Below are 19289 nucleotides of genomic sequence, written 5' to 3'. Positions count from 1 at the left end.
AAGAAAGAAAGAAAGAAAGAAAGAAAGAAAGAAAGAAAGAAAGAAAGAAAGAAAAAGAAAGAAAGAAAGGAAGAAAGGAAGGAAGGAGAGAAGAGTATAATGTTCTTCATGGAGTTGGGGCTGCAGCTTAGTGATAAAGAGTACTTGTCTAATGTGCAGTGGCCTAGGTTCAACCTCTGGCTCTGGCTGGCACATTGGGGATCAGAAAATCAACTTACAATATGACAGTATTTCCATTATATACTAGCTGCTTTGTGGTTGTTTTTGTTTTTCAAGACAGTGTCTCTCTGTGTAGCCCTGTATAATTATCAGTTATAAATATAACTGGACTTTCTTGGACCATCACCTTCCAATAATGACATGGAGACTTTTATATTTATTATGGAAGTTTGGCCTTGGGTTAGGCTTGTTCCCCAACTAACCCTTAACTTAAATTAACTTCTTTATATTAATCTACATTCTGCCATGTGGCTGGTTTCTTCCTAGTCTTTTAGTCTCCACACTGTTTCTTCCTTCGTGCCTGGCTGATAATCCTTTGCGCCTGAGATTCTTTCCCAGAGTTCCTGTCTCTCCCTCCTTTCCTGCCTTTGCTATAGGCTGTTCATCTCCTTATTAAACCAATTAGGTGTTGGAGAGAGAGTTTACAAAATATGATTTGGCAAAAGAATAATAATACCAAAGTCTGGCCTATAATCAGATCTCTGCTGGTACAGAAATCAGCCTTTGAACAATACAAAGACAGTCTTTACACAGTGCAAAAAAGATCACCTCAGCAGCCCTGGCTGTTCTGAAACTTGCTGTATAGACCAGGCTGGCTTCAAACTCACAGAGATCCACCTGCCTCTGCCTAACAGATGCTGGGATTAAATACTTGCACCACCAACACCAGGCTTTTTTTTTTTTTTTAATTACATTTATTTGTGTTTGTGTGTAGATTTTTTTTAAAACCCTAGAGTAGAAGTTAAGTATACATACTGCATATACAAAAGGAAAAGAAAGCAGGGAAGGGGAGGAATGTATTAGCCATATGTCTAGAGATAACTATTGTGAACATTCTAAAGTCTGTGTTCAAAATCCTTCATACAAAACAATACATATATATGTATACACACATATATATATATACACACATATACATATACACACACATATATGTGTATACACATATACATATATATGTGTGTGTCATGTATAAGCCACTGCAGGAATTCCATGGCCACATTTCATTGCAGAAAATAAGCAGTCTCTGTTGTTGGATGTTTTTGTTGTTCTAGTGTTTCATTGTTCTGGTGAATGCCTTTGTGATTAAAAAAAAAAAAAAAAAGCCCTTCATACAGCCACAGTTGCTTTCTGAACTGCTGAGAACGAACTTGCTTTTTCAGTACATTTTTAAAACTTCTGGTCCATTCTGTCAAATCTGTGCCCACAAATTTTCTAATTTATTCTCTATCCTCATTGTTTTAATCCCTTTCCCTGTAATAAAACAGTTGGCATTGATAATTTGTCAAGACAACAGAATGTACTTATTTCCGTAGTTTACTCTAAATTTCATACTCTAGCCGTGAGAAATACATTCTGGCATTTAGCTCAAGCATAAAGCTCCCACCACACGATTGTATCGCTGTCATTTATTTGGTCATGTTTCTTTTCATGCTGATTCAAAACGCTTTCTTTGTCTTGTTTTCACTTTTGTTTGTTTGTTTGGTTTCTGTTTTTGTTCTGTTTTCCCAAGACAAGGTTTCTCTGTGTAGCCCTGCCTATCTTGGAACTTGCTCTGTAGACCAGGCTGGTCTCAAACTTAGAGACCTGCCTGCCTCTGCCTCCTGAGTGCTGGGATTAAAGGTGTGCACCACCACTGCCTGGCTGAAATGCTTTCCTTATAAACTAAATTCTTTGGATAAGGAAAGAGTAGCTGAAAATCAAATGGAAGCCTAGACACACACCCGCTCTCCAGCCTCCTATGCTATGTTCTACACACGCTTGATCTTGTTGGGCCTTTTAGTCCTTTCCACTGAAGCATCCTCATGTGTCTGTTTTATTACCTTACAGATCCTGTATTAAAGGTCACTCTAGCAGTGTCTGATCTCCAGAAGTCCTTAAACTACTGGTCTAATCTCCTGGGAATGAAAATTTATGAGCAAGATGAGGAGAAACAAAGGGCTTTGCTGGGCTACGCTGATAACCAGGTGAGTGATCTTGCAGAGGAACAGCTTGTCTGCTCCTTTGAGTTTGGGTCATAAATCAGGTGGCATGAAAGTGGTGTCATGGTTTCTTCATAGTGGTTCAGTGTGTATCCAGATAAGCAGAAGGAAGCAAAACCACCAGAAACCTTACCACTCAGATACTTCCTCAGTTTTTGTTTGTGCTTGTGACCTGTAAGCTTTGGTGTTTCTCCTGTCTCTGCCTCCTGCCACACTGTAGCAGTGGCAGACTCACACACCCATGCTGTCACATTCCACGTGGCCGGGGATGTGAACCAAGGTCCTCACACTTGCATGGCAAGGCCTTAGCAGACACTGTGAGCCTCGTACGCTGCACACCTCCACCCAGCAGCCAGCCAGCCTACTCTCTTCCTTCTGTCAGTGTAAGCTGGAGCTCCAGGGCGTCAGCGGAGCAGTGGAGCATGCAGCAGCCTTTGGAAGACTTGCCTTTTCCTGTCCGCACAAAGAGGTACTATTTGATAATCTAAGTTTTAACGTTTGCTATTCTCAGGTATGCATGTGCAGGTGTGTCTGTGTGCACGTGAGTGGTAGGTAGCTGTGGTGACTGTCAGGTCCCCAGAACTAGACTTACAGGGAGTTGTGAACCCCTGAAGTGGGAGGAACTAAACTTGATAGCGCTCTCTCTCTCTAGCTTTTATATTCTTTCGTTTTTTATTTTCTTAGTGTGCGTATGCATCTGTGTGTGCGTATGTGTGTGTTGCATGCACACATATGTATATAGGTGCCCACGTGGATTCCCCCCAGAGCTGGAATTGCCAGCATTTATGAACTCCCTGGCATGCTTGCTGGGAACTGAACTTGAGTAGTACTCATTCTTAGTTGATCAGCCCTGTCTCCAATCCCGATTGTTAAACTCTGTCACTAGCTGGTTTCATCCCAGCTAAGAACCTGGCTTTCCTTCCTTTGAGCTCATTCTGAGTGTGGCTTTGTTTTCATGCTTAACCATTCTTTTAAGGACCACTGAGATAATAGTCCATCCAGTGGTCTAATGAGAACAGTGTCAAAAAAGTGGTATGTGACCCTTGCTTACTTGCCCTTTTGGGTTTTTCAAGTTGCCAGACTTAGAAGACTTGATGAAAAGGGAGAAGCAGTCGATCCTGACTCCGCTGGTGAGTCTGGATACTCCAGGGAAGGCAACAGTGCAAGTGGTCATCCTGGCTGACCCTGTAAGTATTACTCAGCAAGGGGCAGGCTGTCCCAGGGATTTTCTCAAAGATTTTTTTCCATATTGCTTTTCTCTGTTTTGGTATAGGATGGACATGAAATTTGCTTTGTTGGGGATGAAGCTTTTCGAGAACTTTCTAAGATGGATCCAAAAGGAAGCAAATTATTGGATGATGTGAGTCTTATTTCTACTTAGATGTCATTATAGGCCAAAGCAGGCTGGTGCAGCAGATATACAAGGTCCATTTGCTGTCATCCATGTCTTTTCTCTATAGTTTTACTCAGAGACAGTATCTTCAATGTCACCTACATTATCCCTTATGGAACAGAGCATCTCCACCTTCACACTGCCTCAGGCTCAATAGGTACCCACTATTGCTGTACACACCATTCTTCACATCAGGTGGTAAAAATAGCTGGGTTCCCTCCCCTTTGTTTCCTTGGCCATTTGGTTGTCTGGGTTCCATTTGACATCAGTCTCTTCTTCTACTTGTCCTCATTAACATATAAGAGATCCAGTAGCTCTCATCTTTTAAAACTTCATGGGGGGCAGAGGGACAGGAACTCTGTGATGTCAAGGCCAGCTGGTCTGCACAGCAAGTTCCAAACCAACCAGAGCTCCATATTAAGACCTTGTTTCATAAAAACAGAAAATACTGACTGGAAACATGGCTTAGTGGTTAGGAGAGCTTACTGCTTTTACAGAGGACACAGGTTCAGTTCTTAGCACCCCTGTGCTGGTTCACTGCTGCTTATGACTCCAGCTCCAAGGGATCTGACACCCTCTTCTGACCTCCAAGGGCTCCTGCATGCAGCATCATGATGAACATTCATACACACAGGCACACAAATACACAAATAAATAAAAACACCAAAACCAAACCCTCTCGATTCCATATTCCATCTCCATTTCTTTGTTTTTGAGATAGGAGTCTGCGTCTCCAGACTGACTATAAACGAGTGATTCTCCTACCTCGGCCTCCTAAGTGTTAGGACTGTATCCCTAGGTTTCTTTAAATTTCTGCTTCAAAGATCTGTCTGCACATAGTTTCTATTTCTTGTCTGAAATGCATACTTTGTGTGCAAGATCTTGGCAGCAAGCTCATGTTGACATTATTGGTGATCTCATCTTGCCAAATCCAGCAACTTCTGTTTTCATCAGACTTGATTTTTCATCAGGAAAACAGTCACCTACTGTTGTATTTCAGTTTCTAACATAGATAAGTGTGAAGTAGACATTCTCTAAATTTTTGGACTTCTGAGACAAGGACAGTTGGCCTTGAGGTCCTGGGCTCCAGGGACCTTTCTGCTTCAGCCTTCCATGTAGATAGAGGACTGTAGGCCTGACCACTGGGCTTCACTCACTTCTGAATACTTTATTGAATGATTAAAGGAATCAATATATCCCAGTTCTATAAATTTTTTGATTTATATAACCAGTTTTAAGCAATTTATTAAAATTCTCTGAACTTGCTGGGTTTGGTGATGCACACCTGTAATCCCAGCACTGAAGGAGGCAGAGGCAGGTGGATCGTTGTGAGTTCAAGGCTAGCCTGGTCTACAAAGCGAATCCAGGATAGCCAGGTAGTAAAACAGGAAACCCTGTCTTGAAAAAAAAAAAAAAACAAACAAAAAACCTCTCTGAACTTTTAAAAGTTCTGTTAGAACTTTATCTAAAAAGGTAAGAAAATAAGAATACTCATTTCTTGGGATTCTGGTGTGCTTTATCAAAGATAATAAACTGTAGACATAACGACAGTCATATTTTTGTGAATTAAAATAGGAAATATGTAGAAATACCTTTTGAGGCTTTATCATGCAGGAAAACAGACTGCTGAATGAGCTCCCTGTCAGCAGATGTGCTGCTCTTCTCTGTTCTTTCATACACTGGCAGCTCCCCTCCCTGGCCCTGCTTCTGTGCTGTTGAGATCCTGTCCTTTTCAGATCTCCCTGAGGCTTCTTCCAGAGGCTGCTGTCATGCAGATGTCCAGCACAGTAGATCACTTTTGTGTACTCTTGGGTTTCAAACAAATGAATACAGTTAGTATTTCTCTGTTTGGTTTCTTTCTCTCAAAAAAAAGCATTTTGAGATTCCTCTATATATTGTATTGCTTATATTAGATAACAACTTGCTTGTCCATTCCCATGGTAGTGAACATTTAGATTGTAGATTTTTATCTACTTAAAGCAGAGTGCTGTGAGCATTCCTGTTTAAATCTTCGTGCAGCTACGTGTTTCATGTCTCTAAGGTCAGTATTGAGGAGGGTTGCTTTTACTGGACAGGGAAGTGTCAGACAGCTGACAAGAATGTTTATACCAAAGTGAGCCTCTCCTAGCTAGTTTCTCTTTTCATAGTTTATGTGTATTTGTGAAGGTATTAAATATAAACTTCAGAACTGAATAACTCACCCACTGTAGATGGTGCCCTGCTCTGAGTGGCATGATGAAATGTCTTGTTCTCTTGTTCTGTCCACTTGGGATGGGAGTTATCTCTGGGCAGTGTTTCCATACTGTGCACACCTGAAGACACAGCCCCATAGTCACCTAGTAGCTGTCTTGTTACTAGATCTTGGTGCCTGGGTTGAAAACCTTTATTTTACTTAACAGTAACTCCAAAGAGCAACAATAACAGTTTGGTTATGACAAAGAGTAGCTGTGGGCTGGTGAGATAACGGTACTTGCTGGCAAGCCTGAGTCCCATCCCACACAATGGAAGGAGAACGGACCCCTGCAAACTGCTCTAGTTCACCCCTGCACTGGGGCGTGTGCACCCTCACATACACACACCCATTCAATAAGTTAATGAGCAAAAGGACGACTTGGAGGTAAGATGGTGAAAGGTCTCGCCTTAATAAACCAAAGAAACTGGTTAACAGACCTACTAGAGTGTATTATTCTGGATAGCTGTTTGTGTTTTCATGTAGAGTAAGTGCTAGGTTGCTAAGATCAGACAGAAGAACACACTAACTCTCCAACCATTTAGTTGTTCCTTACCTTTTAATCTGGTAGGACTTCATGGGCATGTTTGTTTGTTTGTTTGTTTGTTTGTTTGTTTGTTTGTTTCGAAAGAGGGTTTCTCTGTGTAACTTTGGTTGTCCTGGAACCCACTCTGTAGAACAGGTTGGCCTCTGGTCTGGACTCCCAGTCTGGACTTCCAGGCTTTCTGCCTCTGCCTCCCGAGTGCTGGGATTAAAATGTTTGCTTCTCTGTGGCATACTCTGTTTTTGGTGGTGGTACTGGGGCTTGAACTGGACTATATTCATTTATATAGTCGAGGTCTTAGACTAAGCTCATAAGCAATTGAAGATTCCTGTTCTCCTAAGCACCCTGTGTAATGCCAGGATCACGGGACCCTCAGAGACCACCAGGAGACAACTCGATGCAGTAGCAAGAGAGCTTTATTACAAGAGTGATTGAACTCCGACCCAAATCTCACTGACGCAGCAGTAGAGAAGTGGGACCCTGAGCTCTGAGTGAGCAGGATTTCTAAAAGAAAAGTCTGTGAGCAGGGGGTTTCCATGACAGCAAGCAGGGGGGCACATGCCTTGACATTACTGGGTTAGGTAAAAGTTAGAGGGTTGAGGTGACCTTCTCTGAGGCACATAACCACAATTGCCTAAAGCATATGATCACAATGGCTATTCTTCTAAACTATATCTGAAACATTGGGGAGAATTTCCCTAGCCGATTCCCAACCGATTCTCATTGATCATTGCCAGGGAGATTGTCTCTATTTTCTATGAAGTACTTATTCTGTGATATTTCCTGGAGGTTGTTGTTAGGAAAGTTAACTTTGTTGTCTGCCAAGTGTTCATTCTGTGATATTTCCTGGTACCTGAGTTCAGCTCCCAGTCAAGATGGCTCTTTATTTCAAAATGGAGTTATACCCAGGCTAACTTAAACTCTTCACCTGTAGTCATACACACAGCTCTTTCATCAACAGCCAGGCCTTCCTACCAGCTACAAGTATGAATCACCAAGTAACTGCTTGGTACTCCCCAGGTCTCCTGCATTGTGAACAATGTTCTCTACACAGATGAACTCGCTTCAATGTTAATATCATGGTGGAGATTGCGGATGCAGAGTAACATCTGTGGATAACATCTGTCCATCTATTTCCATAGGCAATGGCAGCTGACAAAAGTGATGAGTGGTTTGCTACAAGAAATAAACCAAAGGCTTCCGGTTAATAGAAGACACATGAGGAGCACTTACAAGTCCAGTCTAGCATCTGTTATCTGTCTAGCATTTATTTGTTATGAGAAATGCTCCCACCACTTCATTGCGTCCTGCATAGACAAGGAGGCCTGTGAGTTAGTTTCATTCTTCAAAGCTTTGTTATGTTTTAGAAATGAAATATTATTTTTATCATTCTTGGTAGAGGTGAACTCCTACTATAATTGTATTAAATCTAGTAACAGATTATTGTCCAGCCGTTACCCCAGACTTGGGATGGAAGGAGATTTGATTAGCTGTTAATCATGTAGATAATATTGGAACAAGTGTTCAAATTAAGCTACACCAGCCTGGCATGGTGGCGCCTGCCTTTAGTCCTAGCATGTGGGAGGCAAAGGCAAGAAAATCTCTGTGAGTTTGAGGTCACAGTCAGGACTTCAAAGACCCTGTCCCAAAGAAAACAAAACAAAATAAAAGCCAAACCAACTGTGTAGAGTGCTCATATTTCCAGGACCTGATAGATATTGTTCTACTATCTTACCATAGAAGGTCTTGGCATTCAAACTTTTTTCCTTTGGCTTTCTGAAACAGAGTCACCTGATAGCTCAGGGTAGCCTGTCACTTCACCATGAAGTTCAAGGGAGCTTTTAACATTTTCCCCTTGAGAAGAGTCTGGCTCTGTAGCCCTGACTAACCTGGAACTCTTTATGTCAACTAGACTGGCCTCAAACTCACAGAAACTCACCTGCTCTGCCTCTTGCTAGAAGCAAAGGCGAAGGCCACCATACCCAGTGGTTTGAACTTTTCAATCTTCCTGCCTGGCCTTGAATTCAGGTCAGCCTGCTTTTTGCCTCAAGAGTGCTGGGATTAACCACACCTAGCCTTGATTTTACACTTTGAATAACCAGAGAAAACAGGAAGTGTCTAATGAACAAAGTATTCAGTGAGTCACATTTCAGAGTGCCTGGCTCTGTACTACTTTCTTTATAAAATGGTTTTAATCTTCTTTAAAATGAATTATTTCTTCAGCCTGAAAAATGTTTTCTGTTGAGTTTCTTTTTGGGTTGATAGAGGAAGTTGTTTTCAGTCAATTTTAGCAGGCAAATCTCTGAGTGACCAGCCAGCCTGGTCTACAGAGTGGGTTCCAGGACAGCCAGGGTTACATAGAGAAACCCTGTCTCAAAATAGCAAAAACAACAACAAAAGCCCCACAGTTTTATTGGATGTATTTGTTAATAAAGTTTTTTGGAAAGGCTGGTTCTAGAATCACATGGAGGTTTTTGTTTTTGAGACAGTGTCTCGTTATGCAGCTGGTCTAGAACTCACTATGTATAGCCTCTAACTCACAAGAAAACAGAACTTGGCTTAGTGATACACACCTTTAATCACAGCATAAGGGAAAAGCCAGAGGATCTCTGTGAGTTTAAGGTCAGTCTGGTCAGTTCCAGAACAACCAAGGCTACATAGAGGGACCCTGCTTAAAAAAAAAAAAAAAAAAAAAACCCAGAGGCTAGAGGAGAAAATAATGACTGTTGTAACCATTAAAGACATGTGGAGGAGGTCTTGTGGGTGTGATTGGATTAGTGTGTGCCTCACCAAAGCTGTCATCCATATACAAATTTGTGGAATTTTTTTTTTAAATAAAAGACGAAATTCTTAAAAAGTGGTCTTGCTGGACCAAGTGGCACATGCCTGTAATCCAAGCTACCGAAGAGGCTGGCATGAGGGTTATAAGTTCAAGGCTACAAAGTGAGTTCAAGGCTATTCTGGGCAACTTAGTGGAACCCTGCTTCAAAATTACAATGAAAAAGATAGCTAGGACAGTAGCTCAGTGGGAGATCATGTGCCAATCATGTATGATATTCCATAGTACAAGGGGAACCAGAGGGAAGCATTCTGTTCTACTGTGGACTTTACCCAGCTTGTAGCTGTAATAGTCTTTAGTATGCATCAGTATGCATCTCAGATATATATATATATTTATTTTGTTTTATTTATTTTCCATTTTTTGAGACAGGGTTTTTCTGTGTAGCCTTGGCTGTCCTGGACTTGTGTTGTAGACCAGGCTGGCCTCGAACTCACAGAGATCCACTTGCCTCTGTTTCCTGGAGTGCTGGGATTACAGGCATGCACCACCACCACCTGGCTTGATGTACTTTATTTTATAACGTCTTTTAAATATAAATTTATGGTGGCACATACACACCTTTAGTCCCAGTTCAGGTGACAGAGGTAGTATATCTCTATGAGTTTGAGGGCAGTCAGAGCTACATAGTGAAACTTTCTTTAAAAAAAAAAAAAAAAAAAAAAAAGACCATAGGGCCAACAAGATAGTTCTGTAGGAAAAAGGTACTTGCCACGAAAGCCTAGCAACCTGAGCTTGATCATGTGAACCCATATAAAGGTCAAAGGTGGGAACCAACCTCTGTATGCACACTTGGTACACTCACCCCTCCACACATAGTTCCCAAACAGTAATAATACATTCTAATAATAAAAATGCTTTAAAGTTATCATGATGGCTCATGCTTGTAATTCCAGCACTCAGGAGGAAGAATCTGATGGCTCTCTGTGAGTTGAGGGCAGCCTGGTGTACACAGTGAATTCCAGACCAGCCAGACCCTCTCCCAGGAACCACAGTAACCAAAAAGAAAGAAAGAAATTACCCATAGAAACTTCGTTATGTGGACAGATTTGTTAGGGATCAAACCCAGAGGCTCACACATGCTAGGCAGGTGGCTGCACCTCAGATGGAAGACAGATTTTGAGATAAAATACTGGAAAATGCCATGCTACTGCAGTTCTTTGAGCAGTCTACTTAGCACCCCATATGCCAGCTTCTAGTCGCAGTGGTGGCACACTCATGCCTCAGAAATGACCGGCAGGGTACCCTGGTACTTGCATGAGCCACATGTGCCTGTCTACATATTGCCCATCTCAGGGCCCCAAGCAGGCACCTAGGGTAAGAACTGTACTCCCAAGGACATGTAGGTTGCTAAGCCTTAGAGGACTTTCAGATGCTGAGATTCTGAACCATCCTGCTCATTGCCCCTCAGCTGCTGTGTTGGGATGCATCAGTTACTTCACCGTGTCACTCAAAGTTCCATCCCAACACTAACTTCACTGGCCTGTGCCCTAGGCGAGGGCTGTTGGTTTCTTGTGAGTTTACAGCCCTTGATGATACAGATCCAAGGCCCTGCCTCCACTTCCAACCTTGGTCATTTTCATAGCATGATTCACCCATCCCTGCTTTCTGCCAAATATCCACATAGGCTGTGAGATTAGGAAGGCTAATGATGCCAGTCAGACCACACAAAGCCAGATTAATGGAGTTTCACCCAGCACAGAAATGCTTGTACACATTTGAACACCTCTTCAGAACCCTCACAAAGTTTCTCTTTTGCAACAGACTCCACCTTCATGCTGTTCCAAGTGATTTATTGATGTCTCCGCTAACCTTGCTACCCTTTCAATGCATTTCAGCTGTCAGGAGCAGGAATGAACCATTCCCTACCAGTGGGGCCATGCTACTTCCTTGTGTCTGCCAAAATGTCCTTAGCAGGGCTCATTTTTCTTCAGCTCTTCCACCTTGGCAATGTAGATCCTCATGGCATCCATCTTGGACATCCCTTTGTTCACATTCCACGCCTCCCATTTGGCCTTTGCTTTCACATCTGTGGCTGGAGGGACAGGGATGTTACAGTCTCCCTGAGTGGCCTGCTTGTAGAAGCTGTACACTAGCAGTTTCTCCTGATCGCTCAGAGGACCCTTCAGCTGCTTGAGCGAAGCGCAGGCCATTTCAAACTCCATTTGGCTCATTGGTGCACCCGAGGCTGTGCCTCTCTGTTCTAAGTGATACCTGGTACTAGAAGAGAGTTGGAAATAAGCGGAGCAGGCCTTGGAAGGAGAGGGCAAAGAGATAATATGTGGGAAGAACACAGGGCGTTTGTGAGTGTTTGAACAGGGTACAGGCTGCAGACCAGGAATCCATTCTGTTGGTCCTGTCCCACAGTGCTTTTTTCCAATGTGACTGGCCTTCAGAGTCATAAAGGCACCTATGAGCCCTGAAAGGTGACGCTGCTGTTGCCCATAGAAGACAGTGCAGCATGAAAAGCATATAAGGGTATTTGGGGTGTCTCTGAGGCTGGACGAAGAGAAGTGAATCTCATGGATCCGCTAGCAGTCAGCAGGTAGCCCGGGAAAGGCCATTCCTCATGGGTCAATCGTGGGCGGGCGCTGCCCGGGATGAATAAGGGGTCTGGACTAAGGGAGTGGTCCTACTGGCCTCAAGAAGCCATGGAGCCTGCCCACTGTACCTGTGAGTAGACGGCTGGGAAGTTTAGGCCGAGAGAGGGCGCTGTGGGTCTGGGCGGCCTTGACGCCGCGAGCTTGATGGAGAGGAGGACGCGTGCGCACTGGGCAGTAGCGGGTCCGCGGAGTAGCGCACGGAAGCGGAGGCGGGCTGTGGGCGGGGCCTGTGACGCGCCTGTAGCGCCGCCCTTTGTGCCGTGGCGCGGGCGCTGCGTTCGCGGCCTCGGAGTGGGAGGGGCGGCCTAACCCGCCGCCAGCGTCGCCGCCATGGACCTAGGTGGGTTCGCGCTTCCCTACTCCGGCCCTTTGGCCGCGCCCCGCAAAAGCACCTCCAGGGCGGGCCGAGGCCACGCGCTGCTCCAGCGGCGCTCTCCCGAGCCGGCTCGGGAGGCTGGGGTCTTGAGGAGGTTGGGGGGCCTGCGGCTGCGAGGCCGGCCTCCAGCCTGCAGCTCCGCCTCGCGGTGGTCTCCTCGATCCCTCCTCCGGGCCTTGCGGTCTCTTCCCGCTGCAAAACCGCGAGCGAAATGTAGCCTTGAATCCCTGAACGTACACAGGGCACGTGTTTCGGAAATGCCGGGCTGGGAGGGACGGACGTCCGGACCGTTCTTCCTCTTTGAATGACTGCCGAGTTAATGAACAAGTTTCCTAGCAGGTCTCCTGGTGCATAAAGCAGAGATGCTGGTACTGTCTTCCTCCCAGAGGCTTGGCGTTTTCTTTGCGACCACGTGCATAGCAAGGCGCCTTACAGTGACTTGCGCACAGCGGTGCTCCTCAGCCCTTGCTTGCGAGCAGGGGTTGCAGCAGCCGAGATGGCACGTTTTGAATCCCGAGTGCTGCTTGGTTTGGAGTCTGCTCCTAGGCGAGCTCTGGAAGGAGAGCGGCGTTGATACAAATCTGTGGCCATCTGCCAAGCCTCCCCGCCCTGCTAGGTGTGCTCTTTAGAGGGTAAGACAGGTAGGCTGTCCTGGGAGGTACTCCAAGATTTGCAAATAATACGCTGTGGAGAAATAAATGTCTTTGTATCTAGCCAGTTCCTTAGTGTGAATGGTAGTTTCGTGCCCCGCAGCTGCGAAGAGTTCTGCCACGGCTTGACTCCACTGTTTGAGACACCCTGCAAAATTGTGTCTGGGCCTCCAGGTGCCAGGAGTGATAACCCTCAAGAAGTTAGTTTGAGGATGAGATGGTTTTATAGGTGTAAAGCTGGGTGTGGTGTCTCATGCCCAACCACTCTGGAGGTAGATGCAGGAGGATCTTGACTTCTAGGCCAACCTGGTCTGTACAGTTTCAAGTCGGTTCCAGGTACATAACAAGGTCCTATCTCAGGAAAAAAAAAGTGTGCCACCAAGCCCAGTGCCTACCAGAGTAAGCAGTCACTTCCTAGCACCAGCTACTGATAAGCCTTTGAGTTTCTCCTAGCTATTAACTGAGTCTGGGACTTTTTCAAACTGCATGTACACAGAGTCTGAAGGGCACATTTTGGCGGCAGACATCGGCTCAGTTAAGCTGATAAATGTAATTGAATGTTCAGTCATAAGGGAGTGTGTTTGGGGCAGGTAGAACAACCCCAGAAAGAACCCTGCCAATGTAGTGTAGCTTTGAGCCTGGCTGCCATGTGGAAGCCAAGGTGGATTGCCTTCAGGCCCTGGTTTTGTAGGAATGCTGATCTTTGTTCTTTTTTTTTTTTTTTTTTTTTTTTTTTTTTTTTTTTTTTTTTTTGGGGGGGGGGGTAGTGGCCAGGAGATTGTTTAGTTGCCTAGAGTCAGTAATTTTTTTCTGGGGGTTGGGGAAGTTTGAGACAGGGTGACATGATGTATGTAGCCTTGCCTAGTCTGGGATTAAAGAAATAGGCCACCACAACAAGCCAGTGGAGTCAGTATTTTGGCTGCTGACTCTGGCCTATGAGAATGGGGAGCATTCCTGGGAGCATGGGGGACCAAAGGAAGAGCTAGGTATCTATGTGTCCTGGGAAGGGGCTGAGGCAGTCAGGATCAGTGGCCATGACCACTTGTTGCACTCTTAGTTTCTAGGCCAAATTACAGGCGTTGATAAAGACCTGTGCCCTTTTGTTTCTACAACAGAGTTGATAATAGTGACAAGACTGGTCCCACCAACATTTACATCAGGCTTTTGATGGTCTGATTCTTGTTAAGATATCTATGTAACCCTTCCATTCTTCCCTCCTGGGAGATGTTTCAATAAGGTAACAGTACCAGAGTAGTTATAAGGGTATGATTAGTGTATGTCCATGTGATTCTCATGTGTGCAGAGGGGGAGGCTCAGTAATGTGTGTAAAGTCACATAGTTTTTGTTTACATTTTTGAGACAGCGTCTGTGTAGCCCTGGCTGTCCTGGAACACCCTCTGTAGAGCAGGTTGGTCTCAAACTTAAGAGATCCACTGCTGTACCGGGATTAGAGGTGTGCCCACACCACCCAGCAGGTCACATCATTTTTGAGTGACTGAGCTAGGATCTAAATCCATTATCTGATTAAACCCTCATCTTGCCTTCATTTAAATGTCTTGTCTGATTCATGTTAGCTCAGTGAATGAGTGAACTGCTTTCCTGATGGAGCATTTATTGAAGCACTCCCTGCTTCTTGCCACAGAGCCAGAACTGTCACTAGCTTGTCCCTTTTGATGAGAAGAAACTGCTGGGTGAATATTTTCACTGCAACGTACAGAATATTGAAACTTGCTAGCAGGAATGTTTAGAAAGAAGGAAGGCAGCGGGGCATGGTGGTGTACCCCTGTAATCCCAGCACTTGGGAGGCAGAGACAGGCAGATCTCTGTGAGTTCAAGGCCAGCTTGGTCTACAAAGCTGGACAGGACAGCCAAGGCTACACAGAGAAACCCTATTCAAAAAATGAAAAATAAAAAAGGGCTTGGGATACAGCTCAGTGGTAGAGTGCATGCCTGGTATATGCAAGGCTCTGGACTAAAAACAGGTTTATCTGGGTATGGTGGCATAGACCTTTAATCCCAGCACTCAGTCGCAGAGGCAGGCAGATCTCAGCGAGTTCAAAGCCAGCCAGTTCATAGTGAGACCCTGTGTCAACAAGAAAAAAACTAAAGTAAAACAGTAAACAAAAACCAAAGAGTGCCAATTAGGTCCTCTAAAGTCTGATTTCAATTAACTGAGTTTTGTTTAGTTTTTTGTTGTTGTTGCTTTTTATTATTACATTCCTTATGTGGGTGTAGGTGCCATGGTGCACAAGTGGAGGGCAGAAGACAGCTTGCAGAGGTTGGTTCTCTCGTGCCAGATGAGTTCTAGGGCTCAAACTCAGGTCGTCAGGCACGGTGGCAGATGTATTTAGTCACTGAGCCATGTCACTGGCCTTTGTCATGTCTTCTGTTTCATGCTTGGTGTTATTTCCCTCACTCCTCTACCCACTGTAACCTCAGCAGTCCAGCTGTGCTCTTCACACTTGGCTGAGTGAGCTTAGTCACTGTTTTGATTTTCATGAACTTCTCTGGGTTGGCACTGCCTGTACTCACTCCTTGCCATTGCTGAAAGATGTGACTAAATGTTCTACCTCAGACTCAGGTAACCAAAACCAAACTCATCTTTCTTTAAGCCTGTCTTAAGGGTCTGGCGATACAACTCGTGGTCTAGAGTACATGATTCTTGTAGAGGGTCAGAGTTTAGTTTCTAGCAGCCACACCAGCTGGCGCGACCCCCTGTAACTCCAGCTCCGTCTTCCGGCCTCTGCATCCTGCATTCACTCGTACGAACCCCACACAAGTACGTAAACATGGACATAATTAAAATCTTTTAAAAAGAAACTTAAAAGCTTGCTCTGAATCCTGGTCTTGGAAACCGGTTTTTATTCCTTAGTCACGTCCTTGTGACCCCAGCTCTTTGGGAGTCAGGCCTCTCCCTCTCCCATTGATATCATGGTCTTCTCTAACCTTGAAAATGACAGCCATCTAATGGCTGTTTTTTCTTAGCCATTTACTATTCTGAAAACTTCATTAACTCTTGGCTTCTCTGTGTAGGACCCTTGAATATCTGTGAGGAAATGACTATTCTACATGGAGGCTTCTTGATGGCTGAGCAGCTGTTCCACCCCAAAGCACTGGTACAGTTGACAAAGTCTGACTGGGAACATGTCGGGAGGCCCATTGTGGAGGCCTTGAAGGAGATCTCCTCAGCCACAGCACATTCCCAGCCATTTGCCTGGAAGAAGAAAGCACTGATCATCATCTGGGCCAAGGTCCTTCAGCCCTGCCCTGTCAGCCCTTCTGACACGGACACTCGGTGGCAGGAAGATGTGTTCTTCTCCGTGGGCAACATGATCCCTAACATCAACCGCACAGTCCTTTTTGAGCTGCTCAAGTCTCTGGAAGCTTCCGGGCTCTTCATTCAGCTCCTGATGGCCCTGCCCACCACCATCTGCCGCTCAGAACTACAGAGCTTTCTGGAGCACATGACTGTTGACACTTCTTCCAAGGATGTGGCCTTCTTCCTGGATGTCTGGTGGGAAATGATGAAGCACAAGGGCGATGAGCAGGACCCTTTGCTTTCCCAGTTCAGGACGATGGCTCATAAATACTTGCCGTCTTCAGATGAGTTTTCCCACCCTCCAAAGAGGTTTAAGTCTGACCCAGATGTAGGTCCCACCATGCCACTTTTGGCCATGCTGCTTAGTGGGCTGAAGCAGATCCAGAAGAGAATCCTGTGCCTCGGGATGAAGTGCTGCGCATTAGCTAACTTGGCTGACATGCTGAGTGTGTTTGCACTGATGGAGGATGACCCCCAGGAGGTGTCTGCCACCGTGTACCTAGACAAGCTAGCCACAGTGATCTCTGTGTGGAATTCAGACACCCAGAACCCGTACCATAAACAGGCCCTGGCAGACAAGGTCAAGGAGGCAGAGCGGGACGTGAGCCTCACCTCACTGGCCAAACTCCCTAGCGAGACTGTTTTCATGGGGTTTGAGCTGATGCACAACTTGCTGCAGGAGTGGGGTGCAGAACTGCAGAGCATGCTCAACAGCAGTCAGGGGACAAATTATGATACCTACCGGCTGTGTGACAGTCTGACTTCCTTTAGCCAGAACTTGAAGCTCTACCTGGATACTGCCAGCATGTCCAAGGAGGAGAGGCAGGTAGTCTCTGAACTGGCTGAGTGTGTCAGGGACTTCCTGAGGAAGACCAGCAGAGTGCTGAGTGACAAGGGCCTTGAGGACATCACTGCGGCCATTGCCATGGCCATCATTGAACGGAAGATGGACCGGCACATGGAAATGTGCTACATTTTTGCCTCTGAGAAGAAGTGGGCCTTTTCAGATGAGTGGGTCGCCTGTCTGGTCAACAATAGGTCTCTGTTCAGAGAACCAGACTTGGTCTTAAGTCTGCTGGAAACGATAATGGAAGTCATCAATTCTAACAGGGTTATCCCCCATTCTCAGATCAAGCAGGTGATCTGCTTGACCCTGGAATGCTACGCAGAGCTCTCCCTACCAGACAAAAATAAAGTCCTTTCTGGCATCCTGCAGTGCTGGGGGCCAAAGGGCCTCTCAGACACACTGTCTGTTTACTTGGAGGGTTTTCAGGAAGACCTCAACACAGCGTTCAACCAGCTCGCACAGAGCACCTCTGAACAGGGCCTGGCTAAAGCAGTGGCCTCCGTGGCCCGCCTGGTGATCCTGAACCCAGAAGTTGTGGTGAAAAAGATGTGCAGCACAGCTGTGATCAATCTTGGCACACACAGGTTCCTGGCTCAGATACTCACTGCCTTCCCTGCCCTGAAGTCCACAGAAGAACAAGGGCCAAATCCACACACCAGTTTCATGGTGTCCTGCCTCAAAGAAACTGTCTGGACAAAGTTCTCCACACCCAAAGAAGAGAAGCAGTTTCTGGAGCTGGTGAGCTGCCTGATGAACCCTGTGAAACCACAAGGGATTCCAGTTGCTGCTCTTCTGGAGCCAGATGAGGTACTGAAGGAGTTTGTCTTGCCGTTCTTGATGCTGGACATGGAGGAGGTGGGCCTGAGCCTGAAGCTCTTGGTCCAGACCCTTGAAGCCAATGCGGGCTTGGAAGAGTACTGGCTGCAAACCTGCTCCCCATTCCCACTGCTCTTCAGCTTGTGCCGCCTCCTGGACAGCTTCAGCAAGTTCTGGCAGCTCCCCCGGGAGAAGCGCTGCCTCACTCTGGACAGCAAGGATCTTGTGACCCACATCCTAGAGCTCCTCTGTGAGATTGTGCTAGCCAACACAGAGACCTTCTCCCCAGACACCTGGGCCAAGTCCCTGTCCTGGCTCCACCGCAAATTAGACCAGCTAGACTGGACTGTAGGCCTGAGACTGAAGAGCTTCTTTGAAGGCCACTTCAAATGTGAAGTGCCGGCCACCCTTTTTGAGATCTGTAAGCTCTCTGAGGCTCAGTGGACCTCACGGGCCCACGAAGGGTATGGGTCCGGCACAGGGCTGCTTGCCTGGATGGAGTGCTGCTCCATCTCCAGCAGTGTCTCTGAACAAATGCTTTCCCTCCTGGTGGTGGATGTGGGCAACCCTGAGGAGGTCAGGTTGTTTAGCAAGGGCTTTCTGGTGGCCCTGGTTCAGGTCATGCCTTGGTGCAGCCCCCAGGAATGGCAGTACCTTCAGCAGCTGACCAGGAAGCTGTTAGAGAAGCAGCTCCTTCATGTCCCCTACAGCCTAGAATATATTCAATTTGTTCCCCTGCTCAACTTAAAGCCTTTTGCCCAGGAACTTCAGCTCTCAGTTCTCTCTTTGAGATCTTTCCAGTTTCTCTGCAGCCAGAGCTGTTGTAACTGGCTTCCTATAGACGGTTGGAGCCATGTGGTCAAACTCATCTGTAGCAGTCTGACCAATGTACTGGATGCAGTCAGGTTGATACAGTCAGTGGGTCCCTGGGCCAAGGGACAAGAAGGGGATCTGACTCAGGAAACCTTGTTTGTGTATACCCAGATGTTCTGTCATGTTCTGCATATCATGGCCATGCTCCCTCAGGAGGTCTGTGAGCCCCTTTATGTGCTGGCCTTGGAAATCCTTACTTGCTATGAAACCCTAAGCAAGACTAACCCTTCTGTCAGCTCCTTGCTCCAAAAGGTAGATGAGCAGCGCTTCCTAAAGTCTATCGCCAAGAACATTAGCTCAGAGGATCGTCGCCAAACCCTGCTACAGAAGATCAGCAACTTCTGACCTTTGGAGGGCAAGAAAAAGCAGTACCTCCAACATGGTGTTTCTGCAGGGCCTAGAGCTGAGAACAAACCTTACAGTTCTGTGAGAATGCACACACAATGAAAGGAATACATTACAAGAGTATAAAGAAAATAGTTTTAGATGTCTATCATATACTACTACAATAAAATGCTTTTGGGTTTAATCTTGCCTTTCTCAGAAGTCAGCTTAAATATGCTCCAAAGTTAGGTCTAGGTAGTCTTAAGATCAAGTC

General features: G+C 45.8%; 3 protein-coding genes across 4 annotated transcripts in view; 2 read left to right on the top strand and 1 right to left on the bottom strand.

Moving 5' to 3' along the window:
• Window positions 1-8831, top strand: part of Glod4 (glyoxalase domain containing 4) — a 16007-nt gene extending 7176 nt beyond the window's left edge. For both annotated transcript variants that reach the window (XM_055620171.1, XM_055620172.1), the window contains 5 exons: window positions 2050-2186; window positions 2584-2670; window positions 3275-3388; window positions 3475-3561; window positions 7511-8831. In XM_055620171.1, the coding sequence (XP_055476146.1) occupies window positions 2050-2186; window positions 2584-2670; window positions 3275-3388; window positions 3475-3561; window positions 7511-7576 (491 nt within the window). In that variant the 3' untranslated portion in view covers window positions 7577-8831. The remainder of the gene's footprint in view (window positions 1-2049; window positions 2187-2583; window positions 2671-3274; window positions 3389-3474; window positions 3562-7510) is intronic.
• A 2163-nt stretch (window positions 8832-10994) lies between these two features.
• LOC129686525 (diazepam-binding inhibitor-like 5) lies at window positions 10995-11964 on the bottom strand. The gene is made up of 2 exons (XM_055620553.1): window positions 11879-11964; window positions 10995-11427 (listed from the first exon to the last, which is right to left on the bottom strand). The coding sequence occupies exon 2, from the start codon at window positions 11379-11381 to the stop codon at window positions 11118-11120; it is 264 nt and encodes an 87-aa protein (XP_055476528.1). The 5' UTR covers window positions 11382-11427; window positions 11879-11964; the 3' UTR covers window positions 10995-11117.
• Window positions 11965-12095: 131 nt separating this feature from the next.
• Window positions 12096-19220, top strand: Gemin4 (gem nuclear organelle associated protein 4). Its single transcript, XM_055620167.1, has 2 exons — window positions 12096-12150; window positions 15870-19220. The coding sequence occupies exons 1-2, from the start codon at window positions 12141-12143 to the stop codon at window positions 19034-19036; spliced, it is 3177 nt and encodes a 1058-aa protein (XP_055476142.1). The 5' UTR covers window positions 12096-12140; the 3' UTR covers window positions 19037-19220.
• The last annotated feature ends 69 nt before the right edge of the window (window positions 19221-19289 follow it).

This window comes from Psammomys obesus, unplaced genomic scaffold, assembly GCF_907164565.1.
Source record: "Psammomys obesus unplaced genomic scaffold, mPsaObe1.curated_primary_1811, whole genome shotgun sequence".
NCBI lineage: Eukaryota > Metazoa > Chordata > Mammalia > Rodentia > Muridae > Psammomys > Psammomys obesus.
The sequence above is the reverse complement of the archived record's forward strand: the minus strand, read 5'-3'. Positions and strand labels throughout refer to the sequence as shown.

Bases quoted from the DNA above. Each gene is read 5' to 3' on its own strand.
- LOC129686525 (XM_055620553.1), bottom strand. From the start codon at position 11,381: ATGAGCCAAATGGAGTTTGAAATGGCCTGCGCTTCGCTCAAGCAGCTG.